This window comes from Mercenaria mercenaria, chromosome 1 (genome assembly GCF_021730395.1).
Source record: "Mercenaria mercenaria strain notata chromosome 1, MADL_Memer_1, whole genome shotgun sequence".
Classification (NCBI taxonomy): Eukaryota; Metazoa; Mollusca; class Bivalvia; order Venerida; family Veneridae; genus Mercenaria; species Mercenaria mercenaria.
In genome coordinates this window covers 73,800,130-73,821,813 of record NC_069361.1, presented here as the reverse complement: position 1 = coordinate 73,821,813, position 21,684 = coordinate 73,800,130, and the positions used below count along the sequence as shown (strand labels likewise).

At 35.9% G+C, this 21,684-nt stretch overlaps 2 protein-coding genes across 4 annotated transcripts in view; one reads left to right on the top strand and one right to left on the bottom strand.

Annotated features, from left to right (window-relative positions):
- Positions 1–21,684, bottom strand: part of LOC128559412 (trafficking protein particle complex subunit 11-like) — a 102,103-nt gene that overhangs the window by 70,779 nt on the left and 9,640 nt on the right. The window lies entirely within an intron of this gene.
- The window catches only part of LOC123534053 (mucin-5AC-like), a 90,193-nt gene that overhangs the window by 59,703 nt on the left and 8,806 nt on the right, over positions 1–21,684 (top strand). For all 3 annotated transcript variants that reach the window (XM_053550869.1, XM_053550862.1, XM_053550864.1), the window contains one exon: positions 1,772–1,814. In XM_053550869.1, coding sequence (XP_053406844.1) covers positions 1,772–1,814 — 43 coding nt within the window. The remainder of the gene's footprint in view (positions 1–1,771; positions 1,815–21,684) is intronic.

Genomic DNA, 21,684 nt, shown 5'->3' with positions numbered 1-21,684 from the left:
TTTCGACTTTCTTATTCATTCAATCAACAAGGCTGTTGAATAGTTGAGCGTAGCTGTCCTCCGACAGCTCTTGTTATTAATATTCCAACATGTCAAACATAATCATAACCTAGAAGTTTCTTCCACTTGCAGACCTTATACATGTACTCAATGTTTCAAACTCTTTTCATTGGAAATTTTAACAGAGTGACCCAGATGTTGACTTGGGTCAAATAATCACCTCATCAAGGCAATGTGCGGAACCCATGAGTCAGCCAGTCCGGCTCAAGGTCAAGGTCACAACTTCGGGTCAAATGTTTGAGCCTTCCATTTTGTGTCCACTCTTTATCTCCTAAACCCCTTGAAGGATTTTCATCAGACTTGTGTCAAATGATCACCTCATCAAGAACTCATGACTCAGCCATGTTGGCTCAAGGTCAAGGTCACAACTCAAGGTCAAAGGTATGAGCTCTGTATCTCCTAAACCCCTTAAAGGATTTTCATGAAACTTGGGTCAAATGATAACCTCATCAAGACGATGTGCAGAATTCATGGGTCAGCCATGTCAGTTCAAGGGCAAGGTCACAGCACAAGGTCAAAGGTTTGCCCTTTTATATCCATAACAATGGCGGGGGATTTTGCTGTCTTTCAGACTGTTTTGTCATTATAATGACTTCATTTCCCATATAAACGCATATAGAATAGCTAAATATACGTTCTTCAACGAAATAGTGCTCATTTGAGTAAGAACCAAATATTCATTCTTCAATGATACAATGCTTTTGGGTATTGCAAAACCTGTTAACATAGAACTACTATGCTACTTGCAATCCACGTATTATTTATTATAATTATATAGATTAATTACTGTAAACAAGAGTGCCAGAATGTCACAATATACGCCCGTCACAGCAAATTTCTTTACACTAGCACCTGTATTTGCAAATGGAATTTTAATTTTGTGGTAGTAATTATTGTAATTCTTTTGTTTTTCTAAATCCACATAAAAACTCCTTACCAGGTAGAGATACACCTAAAATTTGAAAGTAACATCTACGTTGTACCACAGTGCGCTTTATTATGTAATAAACGTTTCAATTTCAGGAATTAAAAATAAAGTAATCGAAGAGTCAGGGTTTCTATGCTAAAATGGGGTCAGGTTTTGAGGATAGAAAAATTTACCCCGTTTAAAAGCATTATTATAATAGGCATTCACTGTAAAGATTGGCCCGTTTTTGACAACTCAATATTTTTACCTGTTTCACTATGTTACCAGTGCACAAAGAATATATATGCTGAAGTGTGCTGTGTAAATAAATGAACATTAGTGCAAGATACAATTGCAAGAAGAACTCTTAATAGGTCTTCCTTACTGAAAACTAGCACAATAAGTACCTTAATCCCTCGGACCTAGTACTGAAAGTGTTTCTTTTTATGACCTCGAAGGGAGGCATATTAGTTTTCAACTGTCCATCCGTTTGTTAGTTCATTCGTCACAACGTTAACTTTTTGCATGAAGGCATTTAACTCGCGAACCACTGAACCCAGGACCTTTCAAACTTCACATGCTGATAGTACTTATTGAGTACACGACCCCTACTGACTTTGGGGTCACCAGGTCAAAGGTCAAGGCGCTGCGGGGGGGGCATTTGTCACCATTAGTGACAGCTCTTGTTTATTTATTAAAATGAACATTAGCAAGGAATAATATAGTTATCTATAAAATGACTGTTCAACTTTTTCATGAATTAACTTCTTATATATTTTTAACTGTAAATGTTTCTTATTTCAGTGGCAGGAAACCTGATAATAGCCCAGAGGCAGAAGAACTTATGGTAAGTTAATTTACATTTGCTATAGATTTTAGAATTTGGCAATTATTTTCTAAGAGCTTCAAATAAGCTGGAACCAGTTTTTATGTATTTCAATGTCTAATAATTATTTTCATTTAGCACAATCTCACTGTCTCATTCATCTTTTCCATAACAGGGTTTTTCATGAATTGCAGGTTTATTCTTTATATAAGGTCTGGATATAAATCATATATCATTCTAAAGACATTTGAAGGTGGCAGTAGGCTCTTTTGGATTTTTAACATAATCTTTAATATTGAATATCAAAATGACCAAAAAACTTATAATTTTCCCCTACATAACAAGGGCAAATGCTGGACTATTCGAATTGTTGTCCCAGAAGCAGGAATATTACCCTAAATGTTAAAATATCTATAGTTTAATCCTGTATCTGCATTAGTTTTGGAGATAGTAACTTGCATGGAAAAACTTTAACCAGGATTTTGTAAGTCCAAAAGAGGGCATAATTTGGCCAAAATGCATGTCAGAGTTATGGGACTTGATGCTATCACCTAGTTTGATAACCCAAAGACATATGTGAAGTTTCAAATTAATATCTTGCTTTACAGGAGAGATCGTGTTTGTACACAAATCCATTGTATTTTCTATTTTTATGCCCCTCTTCGAAGAAGGAGGGGTATATTGTTTTGTAAATGTCAGTTGGTCTGTATGTCTGTCGGTCGGTCTGTATGTAGACCAATCCATTTCCGGATGATAACTCAAGAACGCTTGGGCCTAGAATCATGAAAGTTGATAGGGAGGTTAGTCATCACCAGCAGATGACCCTATTGATTTTGAGATCTGTATGTCAAAGGTCAAGGTCACAGTGACCCTGAACAGTAGAACGGTTTCCGGATGATAACTCAAGAACGCCTGGGCCTAGGATCATGAATATTGATAAGGAAGTTGGTCATGACCAGCAGTAGACCCCTATTGATTTTGAGGTCAGTATGTCAAAGGTCAAGGTCACAGTGACCAGGAACAGTAAAATGGTTTCCGGGCAATATCTCAAGAATGCTTAGGCCTATTGTCAAGAAAATTGATAGTGAGGTTGATCATGACCAGTAGATGACCCCTATAGATTTTGAGTTCATTAGGTCAAAGGTCAAGGTCACATTTACCAGGAACAGTTAAATGGTTTCTGATCTTCTTGTCCAAAACCACAGGACCTAGGGCTTTGTTATTTGCTATGTAGCAAAATCTAGTGGTCGTCTACCAAGATTGTTCAGATTATTTCCCTGGGGGTCACATGGTTTATATAGACTTATATAGGAAAAAACTTTGAAAAACCTCTTGTCCAAAACCACAGGTCCTAGGGCTTTGATATCATCTAGTGGTTCTCTACCAAGTTTGTTCAAATTATCCCTCTAGGGTAAAATATGGCCCCAGCCCGGGGTCACATGGTTCATATAGACTTAAATAGGGAAAAATTAGAATCTTCATGTCTATAACCTACATCATTCAAATTTGGACCACATGTATTATTTTAAGTGGCAAGATGATCCTTGACATGAGTTGACCTTGATCTTGACCTAGTTACCTAGTTTCATATTTCTGTAGCTATAGCTTTCAAATTTGGACCACATACTTTAAAGGAATGTTGGTCAGCATGTGTAGTTGTGCACCTGAGGTTTCTTGTCCGGATTCATCCAGTCATGTAGAAGTTATGGCCCCTGACTTTGTAAAAATTGGTCATTTTAGTGTTGTGTCATGCCTAGCTCCAAAAGTATATGACGTAGAGTCACAAAACTTTACAGGAATGTTGGTCAGCATGTGTAGTTGTGCACCTGGGGTTTTGCGTCCGGATTCATCCAGTCATGTAGGAGTTATGGCACCTGACTTAGTAAAAAATCGGTCATTTTAATGTTGTGTCGCGCATGGCTCCAAAAGTATTTGACCTAGAGTCACAAAACTTTACAGGAATGTTGGTCAGCATGTGCAGTTGTGCACCTGGGGTTTTGCGTCCGGATTCATTCAGTCGTGTAGGAGTTATAGCCCCTGACTTAGTTAAAAATGGGTCATTTTAATGTTGTGTCGTGCGTAGCTCAAAAAGTATTTGACCTAGAGTCACCAAAGTTTACAAGAATGTTGGTCAGCATGTGCAGTTGTGCACCTGGGGTTTCGTGTCTGGATTAATTCAATCGTGTAGGAGTTATAGCCCCTGACTTAGTTAAAAATTGGTCATTTTAATGTTGTGTCATGCGTAGCTCCAAAAGTATATGACCTAGAGTCACCAAAGTTTACAAGAATGTTGGTCAGCATGTGCAGTTGTTCACCTAGGGTTTCGCATCCGGATTCATTCAGTCATGTAGGAGTTATGGCCCCTGATTTAGTTAAAAATTGGTCATTTTAATGTTGTGTTGCGTGTAGCTCCAAAAGTATGTGACCTATAGCCACCAAAGTTTACAGGAATGTTGGTCAGCATGTGCAGTCGTGCATCAGGGGTTTCGTGTCCGGATTCATTCAGTATTGTAGGAGTTATGGCCCCTGACCTGGGAAAAAATTGTCATTTTAATGTCATGTTGTGGGGGCATCTGTGTCCCATGGACACATTTCTAGTTGTGTTCTGAATTGAAATTTGACATTGATTTTTACCTAGTTTCTACTTTCACATTTCTCACACTACAGCCTCCAAATCTGAAGCACATGCATAGTTCTGTCTATCGAAACGAACAGTTCAACTTTGACCTTGAAATTGATCTAGTGACCTACTTTCACATTTCTCAAGCCACAGCTTTCAAATTTGGACCACATGCACGGTGTTTTGTACTGAAATGAAATTTAACCATGATTTTGATCTTGAGCTAGTCTTGAAATTTGGAACATTAAAAAATGGCTTGGTGGTCGGTGCCAAGATCACTCTGTGATCTCTAGTTAGGTTAATAGGTTAAAGGTCAAGGTCAGATTGGACCAGAACAGTAGAACTTTTGTTTACAGTGAGCTTATAGTTTCTGTTCCTTGTGCAATTACTGAATGCATCAAGGGGGGCATTTTGTGTTCGACTCGCTCTTGTTAGAAATGGTAAGACAATGATCAGGTGGGCAGAAGCCGATCATCCATGTTTTTTGTAAACAGTGATGTTTTTCTAACGGTCTAAACTTTCTTAAAACACAAATTACATCAATATTTTTTTGATCAATGGGAAGTTTATAAAACAAGCAATTTATTGATTACTTTTGATTGTTATTTCAAAATAAAATGGATTAATTATGAACACTTAACTTACACTGTTTTTCTGAGTGACCTAGTTTTTGACCCAACATGACCCAGATTCAAACTTGACCTAGAGATCATCAATACTAACATTCTGATCAAGTTTCATAAAGATTGGGGCACAAATGTGGCTTCTAGAGTGTTCACAAGCTATTCCTTTGATCTGATTTACTGACCTAGTTTTTGATCCCACATGACCCAGATTTGAACTTGACCTAGAGATCATCAAGACTAACATTCTCACCAAGTTTCATAAAGATTAGGTCACAAATGTTGTCTCTAGTAAGCTTTACCTTTGATCTGACCTACTGACCTAGTTTTTGACCCTACATGACCCAGTTTCGAACTTGACCTAGAGAACATCAAGACTATTACTCTGACCAAGTTTAATAAAGATTTGGTCAAAAATGTGGTCTCTAGAGTGTTCACAAGCTTTTCCTTTGTTCTGACCTACTGACCTAGTTTTTGACCCCACATGACCCAGATTCTAACCTGACCTAGAGATCATCAAGACTTACATTATGACTAAGTTTCATAAAGATTGGGTCAAAAATTTGGTCTCTAGAGTGTTCACAAGCTTTTCCTTTGATTCGACTGAGTGACCTAGTTTTTAATCCAACATGACCCAGTTTCGAACTTGACTAGAGATCATCAAGACTAACATTCTGACCAAGTTTCATAAAGATTGGGTCACAAATGTGGTCTCTACAGTGTTCCCAAGCTTTTGCATTGATCTGACCTACTGACTAGTTCTTGACCCAACATGACCCAGATTCAAACTTGACCTAGAGATCATCAATACTAACATTCTGATCAAGTTTCATAAATATTGGGGCACAAATGTGGTTTCTAGAGTGTTCACAAGCTATTCCTTTGATCTGATTTACTGACCTAGTTTTTGATCCCACATGACCCAGATTTGAACTTGACCTAGAGATCATCAAGACTAACATTCTCACCAAGTTTCATAAAGATTAGGTCACAAATGTTGTCTCTAGTAAGCCTTACCTTTGATCTGACCTACTGACCTAGTTTTTGACCCTACTTGACCCAGTTTCAAACTTGACCTAGAGATCATCAAGACTAACATTCTGACCAAGTTTTATAAAGTTTAGGTCACAAATGTGGCCTCTAGAGTGTTCACAAGGCAAATATTGACGCACGACGGACGACTGACGACGGACGCCGACAAAGACCGGTCACAATACCTCACCTAAAAATGTTCCCATGAAAAACTCTTTTCAACTATATAAGATTTCAGTGTTTCCATGGCAACCGTTCATTTTTGGAAAATATGACCGTATAGAGGATAATCAGTCACATCTTGGTCAGTTTTAGAGATAAATTGACCCTACATGACCCAGTTTCGGATTTGACCTAGAGATCATCAAGACTAACATTCTGACCAAGTTTCATAAAGATTAGGTCACAAATGTGGCCTCTAGAGGCAAGGCAAATGTTGACGCACGACGGACAGCTGACGCCGGACGCCGGACAATGACCGGTCACAATAGCTCACCTTGAGCACTTCGTGCTCTGGTGAGCTAAAAATGTTCCAAAGAAAAAACTCTTTTCAACTATATAAGATTTCACTGTTTCCACGACAACCGTTCATTTTTGGAAAATATGACCATACAGAGGATAATCAGTCACATCTTGGTCAGTTTTAGAGATAAAACAATAACTAGATGCCCATGGGCAACATGTCGAGCCTGTCAGCTGTCAAAAGGACTGGGAGTTGCACACGACATTCTGTCGCATTGAGGCAAACATTTATGCCAAATAAAAGAAAGATTGCAAAAAGTTACAATATAAGTTATTTGTAGTAACAACAAAGGGAAGTAAATCTTTAAAAAAAATAATAAAATTATAAGTCCACACAAAAATCCTTACCAGTAGAGATAGGTCAAAATACACCTCAAAATTGGATATAACATGCATGTTGTACTACAGGAAAGTGGTCCTGACTTTTCCCTACGACCAGTAACAAAAAAGTTACAATATAAGCTATTTATAGTAACAACAAAGGGAAGTCATTCTAGGTTCTTGCACATGACACTCTGTCTCATGATGGTGAACAACTGTGCCAAGTTACATCAAAATCCCTCTATGCATGAAAAAGAAATGCTCCGGACCAAGTCATTCTTGTATCTGCACGCACGGACGCACGCACATACACCGAACAGCCATTTGGACAACTATGTCTTCGCTTCTGCAAGCGGGCTCGACAAAAATGATGTCAAAATGAAGCTAAGACATTGTCATATAAAAAGCAGCATTTTTATGTTAATTAACTAATTTGCATAATCATGAATATTATTGAGAATGTTAAACAAGAGGGCCATGAAGGCCCTGTATCGCTCACCTGACCTTTAGACCTAAAGATCATCAAGATTAACATTCTGGCCAAGTTTCATTAAGATATGGTCATAAATGTGGTCTCTAAAGTGTTAACTAGCTTTTCCTTTGATATGACATAGTTTATGACCCCATATGACCCAGATTGGAATTTGACCTAAAGATCATCAAGATTAACATTCTGACAAAGATTCATGAAGATACATCATAAATGTGGTCTCTACCGTGTTAACACACTTTTCTTTTGATTTGACCTTGTGACCTAGTTTTTGACCCCATATGACCCAATATAAATCTCATCCACAATTTTATTGAGGGTAACATTCTGACCAAGTTTCATTAAGATTGGGCCAAAATTGTGACCTCTAGAGTGTTAACAAGCTTTTCCTTTGATTTGACCTGGTGACCTAGTTTTTTTAAACCAGATGATCCAATTTCAAACTCGTCCAAGATTTTATTGAGGGTAACATTCTGACCAAGTTTCATTAAGACTGGGCCAAAATTGTGACCTCTAGAGTGTTAACAAGTTTTTCCTTTGATTTGACCTGGTGACCTAGTTTTTGACCCAAGATGACTCAATATCAAACTCGTCCAAGATTTATTAAGAGTAACAAGCTGACCAAGTTTCATAAAGATTGGGCCAAAATTGTTACCTCTAGTGAGTTAACAAGCTTTTCCTTTGATTTGACCTGGTGACCTAGTTTTTGACCCCAGGTGACCCAATATCGAACTCGTCCAAGATTTAATTGAGGGTAACATTCTGACCAAGTTTCATTAAGACTGAGCCAAAATTGTGACCTCTAGAGTGTTAACAGTCAAACTGTTGACAACGGACGACAGACGACTGACAGATGGACGTACGTACGACGACGGACACAGGGTGATCACAAAAGCTCACCTTTGAGCACTTTGTGCTCAGGTGAGCTAAAAATAACAATAATTTATTAAAACAAGGAGCTGCATTCAATAAACGCTTGATGCCTGCCCCCGGTGGCATCCTTGTCGATACAAAGCAACCTAAGTACAAAACAAGGTCAAGGTCAAACTGAGGTCAGGTGATGTTTGAAGACGAGGAATGGTCACAGGTTACATCTGTATTAGTATCAATTCATTCTTGTAAGCGGTATTGATGCTAGACGAAACGGTCCCATTTGGTTAACCAAGAGATGGCCCATACAAAACAACCTAAGTCCATAATGAGGTCAAGGTCAAGGTCAAACTGAGGTCAGGTGATGTCTGAAGATGAGGAATGGTCACAGGTTACATCTGTATTAGTATCAATTCATTCTTGTAAGCAGTATTGATGCTAGACGAAACGGTCCCATTTGGTTAACCAAGAGATGGCCCATATAAAGCAACCTGAGTCCAAAATGAGGTCAAGGTCAAACTGAAGTCAGGTGATGTCTGCATTAGTATCAAGTCATTCTAGTAAAGGGTATTGATGCTAGACGAAACAGTCCCATTTTGTTAACCTCGTACGGACGGACGGACAGGACAATCACTATATGCCTCCCGCATCAGTAGATGCCGGGGGCATAAAAACATTTTCTAAGTTTCAAATCAATTCAAATGTACTAATCTGATTTGTTCTGGTGTTAATGTCTCCCAGCGTTTTGTAATATATTATTTTGTTACTATTATGGCACATTTGTTTACTCAAAACTTGATGTTGTCAGCTAATTTGGATAAAATGAACCAGTGTCACAAACAACGAATAAAATTCTGAAATCCCTAAAACTGAATAAAATTATATAATTAATTGTTATCAATGAAAAACCAATTTTTATGTGGTCTATAATGTTTTTAAACATAGAATTAACATTTTATTAAAGGAAGAATAACAAGAGCTGTCACAGGAGACAGCGCGCTCGACTATTTCGATGCTGGATAGTGAAACTGGGAACATCTGAGGAATCTAGAGCTGTCACTGGAGTGTTTAATGACTCCAATTGTGGATGAAGATATTGCACAATAGCCTGAACAACAATTTTAAGTTTGAATCAAATCCATTCAGTAATAACAGAGACAGAGTGAAAGTGCATCAAAACTTTAACTTAAAATTCTTAGTAAAAAGGGGGAATAATTAATGAAAAATTGGTGCCAGAGTTATGCACCTTGCATCATATGGTGTGGGTGATGATGTTGTACAATTGTTTAAGTTTGAATCAGATCCATTCAGTAATAACAGAGACAGAGTGAAAGTGCATAAAACTTTAACCTGAAATTCTAAGTAAAAAGGGGAATAATTCATGAAAAATTGTGCCAGAGTTATGCATCTTGTGTCATATGATGTGGGTGATGATTTTGAACAATATTTTAGGTTTGAATCAAACCCATTCAGTAATAACAGAGGTAGAGTGAAAGTGCACCAAACCTTTAACCTGAAATTTTAAGTAAAAAGGGGGAATAATTCATGAAAAAATGGTGCCAGAGTTATGCACCTTGTGTCATATGATGTGGGTGATGATGTTGAACAACTATTTTAAGTTTGAATCAAATCCATTCAGTAATAACAGAGATAGAGTGAAAGTGCATCAAAACTTTAACCTGAAAATCTAAGTGAAAAGGGGGGATAATTCATGAAATATTGGTGCCAGAGTTATGGCCCTTATGTCAGATGATGTGGATGATGATGAGGAATAAGTATTTCAAATTTGAATCAAATCCATCAAGTAATTACAGAGATAAGTTGAAAAAAGAGAAAGTGTTAAAAAACTTTAACCAAGGTGGGGACGCGGAAAGACGGGGCGAGTAGGATAGCTCTCCTTACACTTTGTATAGTCGAGCTAAAAATGTAACATACATTACACACATGTTACGTTACCATTTCAACAACCTTGTTGTATTGCATCAATTATTCAGAAAATATTCCATAAACATGGTTAATATTAATTATTTTGTACTATAATATTACTATATATTTCTTTACTTGTCAGAGAGTGTGATATTTTTTCCATAACACACTTTGAAATACGTTACCACTACCATTGCTTTTTAAAAAGATATATAAAAAGAAGTTGAAGCCCAAATTGTCGCATACTGATTTATTTAAACTGTTAGCTGTTAGTTTTAAGAAGGTTTTCTTCTGTTATTTCAGAAATAGCCTAAAATATATATTGCACCATCCATGTAACTCTAATTTTAGATGGAATTTCAATAAAACACGCAATAATATCCATCTGTGCATCCATAATATTATGATCATACAGCAGATATTTTCAGTCTTCCTGTTAGTAAATATCAAGTTTTATAAAAAGTACTTTTTGAATTTTAGAAAAAGTAGCATTAAAAGAACATAAACAAAACCAACCCTAGCTTTATAAGTTGAATCATAGGGTTGGCTCGGACGTTTCGGCCTAGGATGTTTTGGCCAAGAAATTTTTTGAGGTAGGATGCTTTGGCCAAAAAAAAATTATTTCCATAATATGCAAAATATGATCTGGACATTAATATGTTATCATATGTTACAGTATAATAGATCATTCTTTTTAAAAAAATAATTGTGAATAAAATTTATTTTCATAACTCTTTTTGTTTGTTGTAAATGGCAAATATTTTCACACACACACACGCACATGCACACACACACACACAATATACATATAAAAAGATTATAAAAAATAAAAAATAACAAGAGGGCCATGATGGCCCTATATCGCTCACCTGTTATCATTGCACTTGAGGAGAAGAAGGTCCTCAGAAAAAATATCTAAGTCCAAAGGACAGGAACAACAAAGGGAAGAAATTTAACCAAAAAGAAAAAAAAATCTTACAAGGTATAGATATGTCAAAATACACCTAAAATTGGGAGGTTTTATCTATGTTGTACCACAGAAAAGTGGTCTCGGTTTTTTCTTACGGCCAATAATAAAAAAGTTACTAAAAATAAGCTATTTATACTAACATAAAAGGGAAGTAATTAAAAAAAATACATATTGTAAGTGAACAAAAGAAGGATCTGCCAAATTAATCTGTTGACATAAATGAAATTTCAGATCAGTATCTTCATTAGTTACGGAGATATAGCAATTTTAAATTGAAATAAAGGGAGATAATTTGACATAAATCAGTCCATAGTTATCTACCCTGATTATCTCAGTCCAACTAATAACAATAATGAAATTTCAAATAAGTACTTACTGATATAAATCCATTTTGATTACAATCAGGGGAGGTAATCAGATATAAAATAACTCTGGAACCTACGATAGGATCTGATTTGTCATGGAATCCAAGACTGATTGTTGTTGAAGATATTTTGGAAGTCTGAATAAAAAAAAAATATAAATGAGGTCTCTATATGGCTGCAAAAGCCAAAATAGCAAATTTTGGACATTTAAGGGGCCATAACTCTGGAACCCATGATGGAATCTGGCCAGTTGAAGAAAGGAAGCAAGATCTTGTGGTGATACAAGTTGTGTGCAAGTTTGGTTAAAATAAAATCATAAATGAAGCTGCTATTGTGCAGACAAGGTCAAAATAGCTAATTTTGGCCCTTTCAGGGGCCATAACTCTGGAACCCATTATGGGATCTGGCCGGTTCAAGACAGGAACCAAGATCTTATTATGACACAAGTATTGTGCAAGTTTGATTGAATTCAAATCATAAATGAAGACGGACGGACGGACGACGGACGAAGGGTGATCACAAAAGCTCACCCTGTCACTATGTGACAGGTGAGCTAAAAATAAAATACCATGAGTATGTTTTATTATCAGTTTAATTTGTTCACTTATGCTATAACATTCTTTAGAATAATTTCCAGACCATATTTTGCATGATATGGAACCACAATTTATTTTTGGCCAAAACATCCTACCCCTAAAAAATGCCTGGCCAAAACATCCTAGGACGAAAGATCCTAAGCCGAAATGTCCGAGTCAAAATGTCCGCTGGCCAAAACGTCCTACATTCCCTGAGTCAGATATTTGGATGAGGCCTTTGCTTTCCGTGACGATTAAATAAAGACATCGTGTCTAAAGTCAGCTTAGTAGAAGAAGACTTACACCCATCTTTACAATACGGAGAACTTAGCACTTGCCTGCAGAGAAATGAGTAGTTCCAGTACAGAATCCATGGACACTTGTTAAGTTAACTGCTCAACATTACATGACTGAATTTCTTTTGCAAAGTTGTGCTAAACTAAAACTAATAAACAAAAGAAAATATGCTGGTATTTAAAGTAAAAAACTTTAAGATTTAAAAATAAAACCAGCTGAACAAAATTGTTTCAGTGATACCAAATCAAGATACAAGAAATATATAAAACTTTTTACATATGAAATAAAGAAGACTATTGTAGTCATTTTGAAACATTTACAAGAATAACAGAATGTACAAAATATTTTTTGGTATTCTAAATTGTACAGACAAGGACTAAATTGTATTATGTGTTGGAATGTTCCTTGATATACCATTACATTAAGAGAAACACTACTAAGTGTAACTATGCATTAATCATAACAAAAAAGTTTGATAATCAATTAAGTTACATACCAATGGTTATGACAAAGGCAGTAACATCTCTTTGCCAAAAATTCAAACTGTAGCAAGAAACTCAAGAGTATGATATAAATTGCTTCAGAATCAAAGTGTAAATAAATTACGTTCATAAAAATAAAGTGGTTTTGAGAGTCTATGACCTTCTTTTGTCATTTGCTTTCTAATTTATGAATGATATGCTATAAAGCAACATATTATTCGTAACAGATAATCAACAAGAGAGCAAATATGCTATACTACGTTACATTAAAGTGAAAACATCGTAAGTAACATCTTGATCAAGACATGCAGAATTTGATTCTTGTAACATTACTGCCTCATAATTTATGCATTCTATATTTTTCAGACATTACATCTGATTTTAAGTTCAAATTTTATTAAGCAATCCATAAAATTTCACAATAACAAAACACTGTTTAATCTAGTGCTAGGGGTATGAGGGCAGTTTCACATTTCACTAAATCTAACCAACAGACATAATCAAAACAAGTCAGCTATTATTTTGCTAGATTGCGTTGTTATGCTTCAAAAGGATGAGCTTAAAAAGCAATTTGCTATCACTTAAATACTCTGTAAGGTTGTTTTCCGGTCCTTTTGGACCATACTTTCTAAAATAGAATTCCTCTTAAGCCACTGCTAGGGGGCATAAGGTGCTTTTCACACTTCATTTAATACCTCTCATAAACATGATAAACAGCCATGATCCAACTGAGTTTGCTATTAATTTGCTTGGTTGTGATCTTTGCTTCAAAAGGATCTTCTTAAAGTCTATTGCAAAATGTTTTCAGCAACTCATTAGTGCCGTTCATACAGCACTCAGTATCTTTCTGTCAGTTTTAAATAGCATTATGTGATTGTTTTCCTAACAATCTGGTTTTCATAGACTTAATAACATTCACATTCTTCTAAAGAATTTACTTGAAGTACCTGAAATTTTATTTTGTTTTCTAGTTTTTGTTCAGTCCAGCTTCACAACAGTGAATATTTCAATAATAAGCCCATGAATATCTCAATACAATTCATGTGTTTCTGAAACTAAACAAGAGGGCCATGATTGCCCAGTATCACTCACCTGAGTACCATTGCTCAAAACGATATGATCAATTTTTGACATAGAACACATAGGCATACACATTAAATATCATCAGGATAAATATTTTCTTGTAACAGTCCCTTTTGACCTAGTCAGGGTCATTTAAATACCAAGTTTGAGGGTCCTAGGCTCAAATGCTGCATTTTTGTACTGACATGACTATTCCTTACCCTGGAAGACTTAAATAACATTTTAAACCAATCTCATTAGATGCTGCTGAAATATACTCGTTAACATAAAATAAAGGGAGGTAATTTGACATAAATTCAGTCAAAGGTTATCTACCCTGATTGTCCAAGTCCATCTGATGGCAGAAATGACATTTCAAATCGGTATATTCATTGGTTACTGAGATACACACATTATAATTTGAAACAAAGGGAGGTAATTTGACATAAAATCAGTCCATAGCTATCTACCAGGATTGCCTAAGTCCAATTAAAGACACTAATGAAATTTCAAATGAGTTCTGTAAATATTTACCGAGATAAATCCATTTTTATGAAAATCAGGGGAGGTAATCATGCATTGGTATATGCATGTAGAAGATACAGAGTACAAACCTATACAACAATATATTAGTAAAGTATTCATATCGATAAATGTTCAATCAAGAGTTATCTAATATGACTATTTCTGACCATGGAAGACATAAATAATGTTTCAAACCAATCTCTACTGATATAAAATCCATTTTGTTTACTGTCAGGGGAGGTAATCAGATATAAAATAAACTCTGCAACCTATGATTGGATCTGACAGATTCATCATGGAATCCAAGATTTATTTTTGTTGAAGATATTTTTAAGGTTTGTATCAAATCAAACCATACATGAAGTCCCTATAGGGCTTCAAAAGCAAAAATAGCAAATTTTGGACCTTTAAAGGGCCATAACTCTGACACACATGATGGAATCTGGCCAGTTCAAGAAAGGAACCAAGATCTTGTGGTGATACAAGTTGTGTGCAAGTTTGGTTAAAATCAAATCATAAATGAAGCTGCTATTGTGCAGACAAGGTCAAAAGAGCTAATTTTGGCCCTTTCAGGGGCCATAACTCTGGAACCTATGATAGGATCTGGCCGGTTCAAGAAAGGAACCAAGATCTTATGGTGACACAAGTTTTGTGCAAGTCTGATTAAATTCAAATTGTAAATAAGGCTGCTATTGTGCAGACAACGTCAAAATAGCTAATTCTGGCCCTATCAGGGCCCATAAATCTGGAACCCATAACGTAATCCGGCCAGTTCAAGAAAGGAACAAAGCTCTTGTGGTGATACAAGTTGTGTGCAAGTTTGGTTAAAATCAAATCATAAACTAGAAAATGCTTTTGTAAAAAAGCGCATGTCTCCCCCAATGCAAAGTCCTGTAGGCAAGAAGTCAATAGGGGTCAGGAGCGAAAGTCAAAGAGACACTGATGGTTGGCTGCAATAGGGATCATCTACTTGGCATGTCCAGTCATCCCGCTAAATTTCAACACTCTTGGCCTAGTGGTTCTCAAGTCACTGTTCAGGCTCCTGTGACCTTGACCTTTGATCAAGTGACCTCAAAATAAATAGGGGTCATCTACTCTGCATGTCCAATCATCCTATTAAGTTCCAACATTGTAGGTCAAGTAGTTCTAGTTATTTCCATAAAATGATTTTACATGAACAGGCCACTGTGACCTTGACCTTTAATAGACTGACCCCAAAATCAATAGGGGTCATCTACTCTGCATGTTCAATCATCCTATGAAGTTTCAACATTCTGGGTCAAGTGGTTCTCAAGTTATAGATCGGAACTGGTTATCAATGTTCAGGCCCCTGTGATCTTGACCTTTAATGGAGTGACCCCAAAAACAATAGGGGTCATTTACTCTGCATGAACAATCATCCTATGAAGTTTCAACATTCTGGGTCAAGTGGTTCTCAAGTTACTGACCGGAAATGGTTTTCAATGTTCAGGCCCCTGTGAATTTGACCTTTAACAGAGTGACCCCAAAATTGTTAGGGGTCATCTACTATGCATGACCAATCATCCTATTAAGTTTCAACATTCTGGGTCAAGTGGTTCTCAAGTTACTGACCGGAAATGGTTTTCAATGTTCAGGCCCCTGTGACCTTGACCTTTAACAGAGTGACCCCAAAATCGTTAGGGGTCATCTACTCTGCATGAACAATCATCCTATGAATTTTCATCATTCTGGGTCAAGTGGTTCTCAAGTTACTAACCGGAAATGGTTTTCAATGTTCGGGCCCCTGTGACCTTGACCTTTAACAGAATGACCCCAAAATCGTTAGGGGTCATCTACTATGCATGTACAATCATCCTATTAAGTTTCAACATTCTGGGTCAAGTGGTTCTCAAGTTACTGACCGGAAATGGTTTTCAATGTTCAGGCCACTGTGACCTTGACTTTTAACAGAGTGACTCCAAAATCAATAGGGGTCATCTACTTTGCATATACAATCATCCTATGAAGTTTCAACATTCTGGGTCAAGTGGTTCTCTAGTTATTGATCGGAAATGGTTTTCAATGTTCAGGCCCCTGTGACCTTGACCTTTGACGAAGTGACCCCAAAATCAATAGGGGTCATCTACTCTTCATGATCAATCATCCTATGAAGTTTCAACATTCTGGGTCAAGTGGTTCTCTAGTTATTGATCGGAAATGGTTTTCAATGTTCAGGCCCCTGTGACCTTGACCTTTGACAGAGTGACCCCAAAAAGAATAGGGGTCATCTACTCTTCATGACCAATCATCCTATGAAGTTTCAACATTCTGGGTCTAGTGGTTCTCTAGCTATTGATCGGAAATGGTTTTCAATGTTCAGGCCCCTATGACCCCAAAAACAATAGCGGTCGTCTACTCCAGCAGCCCTTCAAGTTTGAAGGTTCTAGGTCAAATGGTTCTCTAGTTATTGCTCGGAAATGAAGTGTGACGTACGGACGGATGGACAGGGCAAAAACAATATGTCTCCCCCAGAGAGGGGCGGGGGGGGGGGGGGGGAAAGACATAATGAAGCTGCTATTGTGCAGACAAGGTCAAAATAGCTAAATTTGGCCCTTTCAGGGACCATAACTCTGGAACCCATGATGGGATCTGGCCGATTCAAGAAAGGAACCAAGATCTTATGGTAACACAAGTTTTGTGCAAGTTTGATTAAGTTCAAATCGTAAATGCAGCTGTTATTGTGCAGGCAAGGTCAAAATAGCTAATTCTTGCCAGATCAGGGGCCATTACTCTGGAACCCATAAAGGAATCCGGCCAGTTCAACACAGAAACAAAGATCTTGTGGTGATACAAATTGTGTGCAAGTTTGGTTAAAATCAAGTCATAAATGAAGCTGCTATTATGCAGACAAGGTCAAAATAGCTAATTTTTGCCCTTTCAGCAGCCCTAACTCTAGAGCCTATTATGGGATCTGGACGGTTCAAGAAAGGAATCGAGATTTTATGGTGACACAAGTTTTGTGCAAGTTTGATTATATTCAAATCGTAAATGAAGCTGCTATTGTGCAGACAAGGTCAAAAAAGCTAATTTTGGCCCTTTCAGGGGCTGTAACTCTGGAACCCATAATGGGATCTGGGCGGTTGAACAAAGGAACAAAGAGCTTATGGTGATACAAGTTGTGTGCAAGTTTGGTTAAAATAAAATCATAAATGAAACCACTATCGTGCAGACAATAAATTGTTGACGCACAAAAATAGCAAATTCTGACCCTTTAAGGGGCATTAACTCAAAAACCCATGATGGGATCTGGCTAGTTTTCGAAAGGAACTGAGATACCATGCCAGTACAAGTTTTGTACAAGTTTGATCAAAATTGCTTGCAAAATGTGGTCTCTATTGTGTTCACAAGAAATTGTGGACGGAATGACGGACGACGGGTGATCACAAAGGCTCACCCTGTCCCTATGTGACAGTTGAGCTAAAAACAAAATGCTTTATTTCTCACGTAAATAACTGCATTGCATGATGCACTTCACCATAATACAAAACAAGATAAATATACCATTAAAACGATTTCCATGAAAGGAAGCCCCAAATTGAAACCCTATTATCAGTGTATGAATGTTAGCAGGGATGTATACATGATTAATATATACAGAATATATACATAAAAATATATAATCCATGTAAAATGTAAGTATTGACAACAATATTGAAACCATCAAATAAAAGAACAACACATTTAAGAAACAGATATTAGAATAATTAAACTGATAGATGCATTAATTCAATATGATAAAAAGGAACATTGAATTTGTAAAGAATGTTTCAGATAATTTCTTTGTAAAGAATGTTGGAATTAATACTTTAAAGTTTTAACAAATCCATGATATCATAATACTGAAATCAAATGTTCAATGGTTCAGATTTCTTCATATATATTTCTAAATACAGCAAAGTACAGTGGTAACATACTTTAAAGCGCCGTCATGGAAAAGATCTCATTGCTTGGAAAGTATGGAGCTGTATTTTGTAGAAGTATTTAACAACTTGATAACTAAATATTCCTCTAACATTTTTTGAGAGAATAACTATACAACAAAACAAGATTACTGGAATGGTAACGTAACATGTGTTAAGTATGTTACAAACAGATTCCTCCTTCAAATAAGTATTTACATTATACTGTTCTCCAGTAACTGTTATACATGTAGTTTAAAATTTTCATTTATTACTCATTATACATGTAATATCAAGTTAGAGTTATAAAAATTATGGAAGACAATAACAATGGCCATTTTCCAATGTGTCACTGTATGTTAAATGTATGTATTTGTATATTATTATATGCTGTTAATGCTGCCCACATAAGTGGGACTTCACATTTGCTTGAATAAACTTGAAACTTGAAACTATTTTCATGTTAGCTCAAATAACACAAGTTTATTAATCACAGTTAAGTTAATCATGTTGTTCAGTTTTAGTCATATAATAGATGTCTGTTTCAACATAGATCAATTTAAGCAAATTTTTCATATATAGATGTCTGTTTCAACATAGATTAATTTAAGCAAATTTGCTAAAATGCCTAATGTAGAAAATATATTTACCTTCACAGTAATAAAATACTATTCTAGAAAACACTGAGAGACATTAAGACCAGATCAAAGCTGTCTGATCTATATTTTCTAAATAATTAAGGCCACACCAAATTGATTACTTGGTCAACGGATTTCCCGCTCCATTTTTTTCCAAAATCCAAAACAAATATTTTTTTTTGAAAATCAGCTTCCGCTCGCTTCAGTTTTTGCAGACCGATTTCAAAATTTCAGAGCGGGCATTTTTCACTGTTTAGGGGCCTTATTATCACTGTGAAGCGACAGTAGTTCATAAAATTTAGTACTTTTAATCATAATTGTCCATTAACCTTTAGCCTGCTGGCGGCGAATATTTCAGCCTTTGCGACCAGTGCAGACCAAGATCAGCGTGCAGTCTGATCATGGTCTGCACTGTTCGCTATTCAGTTAGTAAATTTTCAGTGAACACCCCTTCGAATAATAAATGGTACTGCCCAAACTGAATGATGGAACAGTCCATTTTAGAAATTTAGCAGGCTAAGGGTTAAAACACCAGAAGAACATGTTTGAGGCTCTGTGTTGCCCCAGTTTGCAAAACTGACAGCCGAAATGACAGTTAGATTGTGTAAATAAATCCTTGAAAGATCATCAGAAAGAGTTTCCGCAGAACATTTTTTTCTCAAGATGAACATCAATATCTCATTATTTAAAACAGTGTCATTTAATAATGGCTGGTGATTAAAACAACGTTTTGCTGCAGTCCTTAAAATTATACACATATATCAGCAGTAATTTGGTAGTACTTAAATGATGAACAGGCGGTATAATTCAGTTTGGACTTCACATACAGTGTTACATCATAAATAATGTATTGTTGAAATAACTTTGATTTTAAGGACTGGAACATTGCTTCTATCAGCTATGTAAAATGAACACAATTTTCTTGCGGAGAAGGGGTACACACATGAAACTTTATTAGGGCAAAGGAATCCTAAAGAGCTTACAGACTCACAATCCAAGAAAACATGCATTAAAGGCTTACTTTTTTATTTTTCAAGTAGAGTTGAAAAACAAGAATATTATATAACTGTTTATAGATCCTTTTTCAGATTTGTTTAATGGGTACCATCAGATCTATTTATCAAAAAGAAACTGAAGATGATAATGCATTTATTGCTGAGACTTGCATCATCAAAAGTAAGTCTTTCCTTATCTGCCAAAGCTAAATGTGAAATCAAACAACAACAGAAAGTGCAAAATTTGTCATTGAATTTACAAGTGAATTTGGCCGTCAGTGGATGATGGATTTCCTGGTATCTTGTGAAATTGCATTGAAAGTTGACAGACACTATGATATATAGGTCATGAGTATACCTAATATACCTAATGTACTGGTGAGGTGATTGCAGAATTTTCCATATATATAATGATTTCTGTTATACACTTCATTAGAGTAACAGCTTTCTTATTTTTATGTAGTGACATAGAATCTAAGGCAAAACCCTTTATGTGGCCAGGGTACTGGCTTGCCTAAGATAAAACTTAGCAAACACAGTTTGTTTAAATGTCTAAATGTTTGTAATGTATTTTGGGAACAGTTTGTAATTAAACCTTCAACATTTAAAGATCTTTGGTTCTTTTATGTCTTTTCAAGCCATTTTGATGTTTTTGCAGTGCTTGTTGACTTTTGTGACAAGGTTTTTTATTTTTTTCTTCAAATCGCTCCTCGCCCGCTCCAAAATAGGTGAAATCCAAAAACAAATATTTTTATTTTTATTTGTTTGTATATTTATGTGTTTGCTAAGTTTTATCCTAGGCAAGCCAGTACCCTGGCCACATAAAGGGTTTTGCCTTAGATTCTATGTCACTACATAAAAATAAGAAAGCTGTTATTCTAATGAAGTGTATAACAGAAATCATTATATATATATGGAAAATTCTGCAATCACCTCACCAGTACATTAGGTATATTAGGTATACTCATGACCTATATATCATAGTGTCTGTCAACTTTCAATGCAATTTCACAAGATACCATAAAATCCATCATCCACTGACGGCCAAATTCACTTGTAAATTCAATGACAAATTTTGCACTTTCTGTTGTTGTTTGATTTCACATTTAACTTTGGCAGGTAAGGAAAGACTTACTTTTGATGATGCAAGTCTTAACAATAAATGCATTATCATCTTCAGTTTCTTTTTGATAAATAGATCTGATGGTACCCATTAAACAAATCTGAAAAAGGATCTATAAACAGTTATATAATATTCTTGTTTTTCAACTCTACTTGAAAAATAAAAAAGTAAGCCTTTAATGCATGTTTTCTTGGATTGTGAGTCTGTAAGCTCTTTAGGATTCCTTTGCCCTAATAAAGTTTCATGTGCATACCCCTTCTCCGCAAGAAAATTGTGTTCATTTTACATAGCTGATAGAAGCAATGTTCCAGTCCTTAAAATCAAAGTTATTTCAACAATACATTATCTATGATGTAATATTGTATGTGAAGTCCAAACTGAATTATACCGCCTGTTCATCATTTAAGTACTACCAAATTACTGCTGATATATGTGTATAATTTTAAGGATTGCAGCGAAACGTTGTTTTAATCACCAGCCATTATTAAATGACACTGTTTTAAATAATGAGATATTGATGTTCATCTTGAGAAAA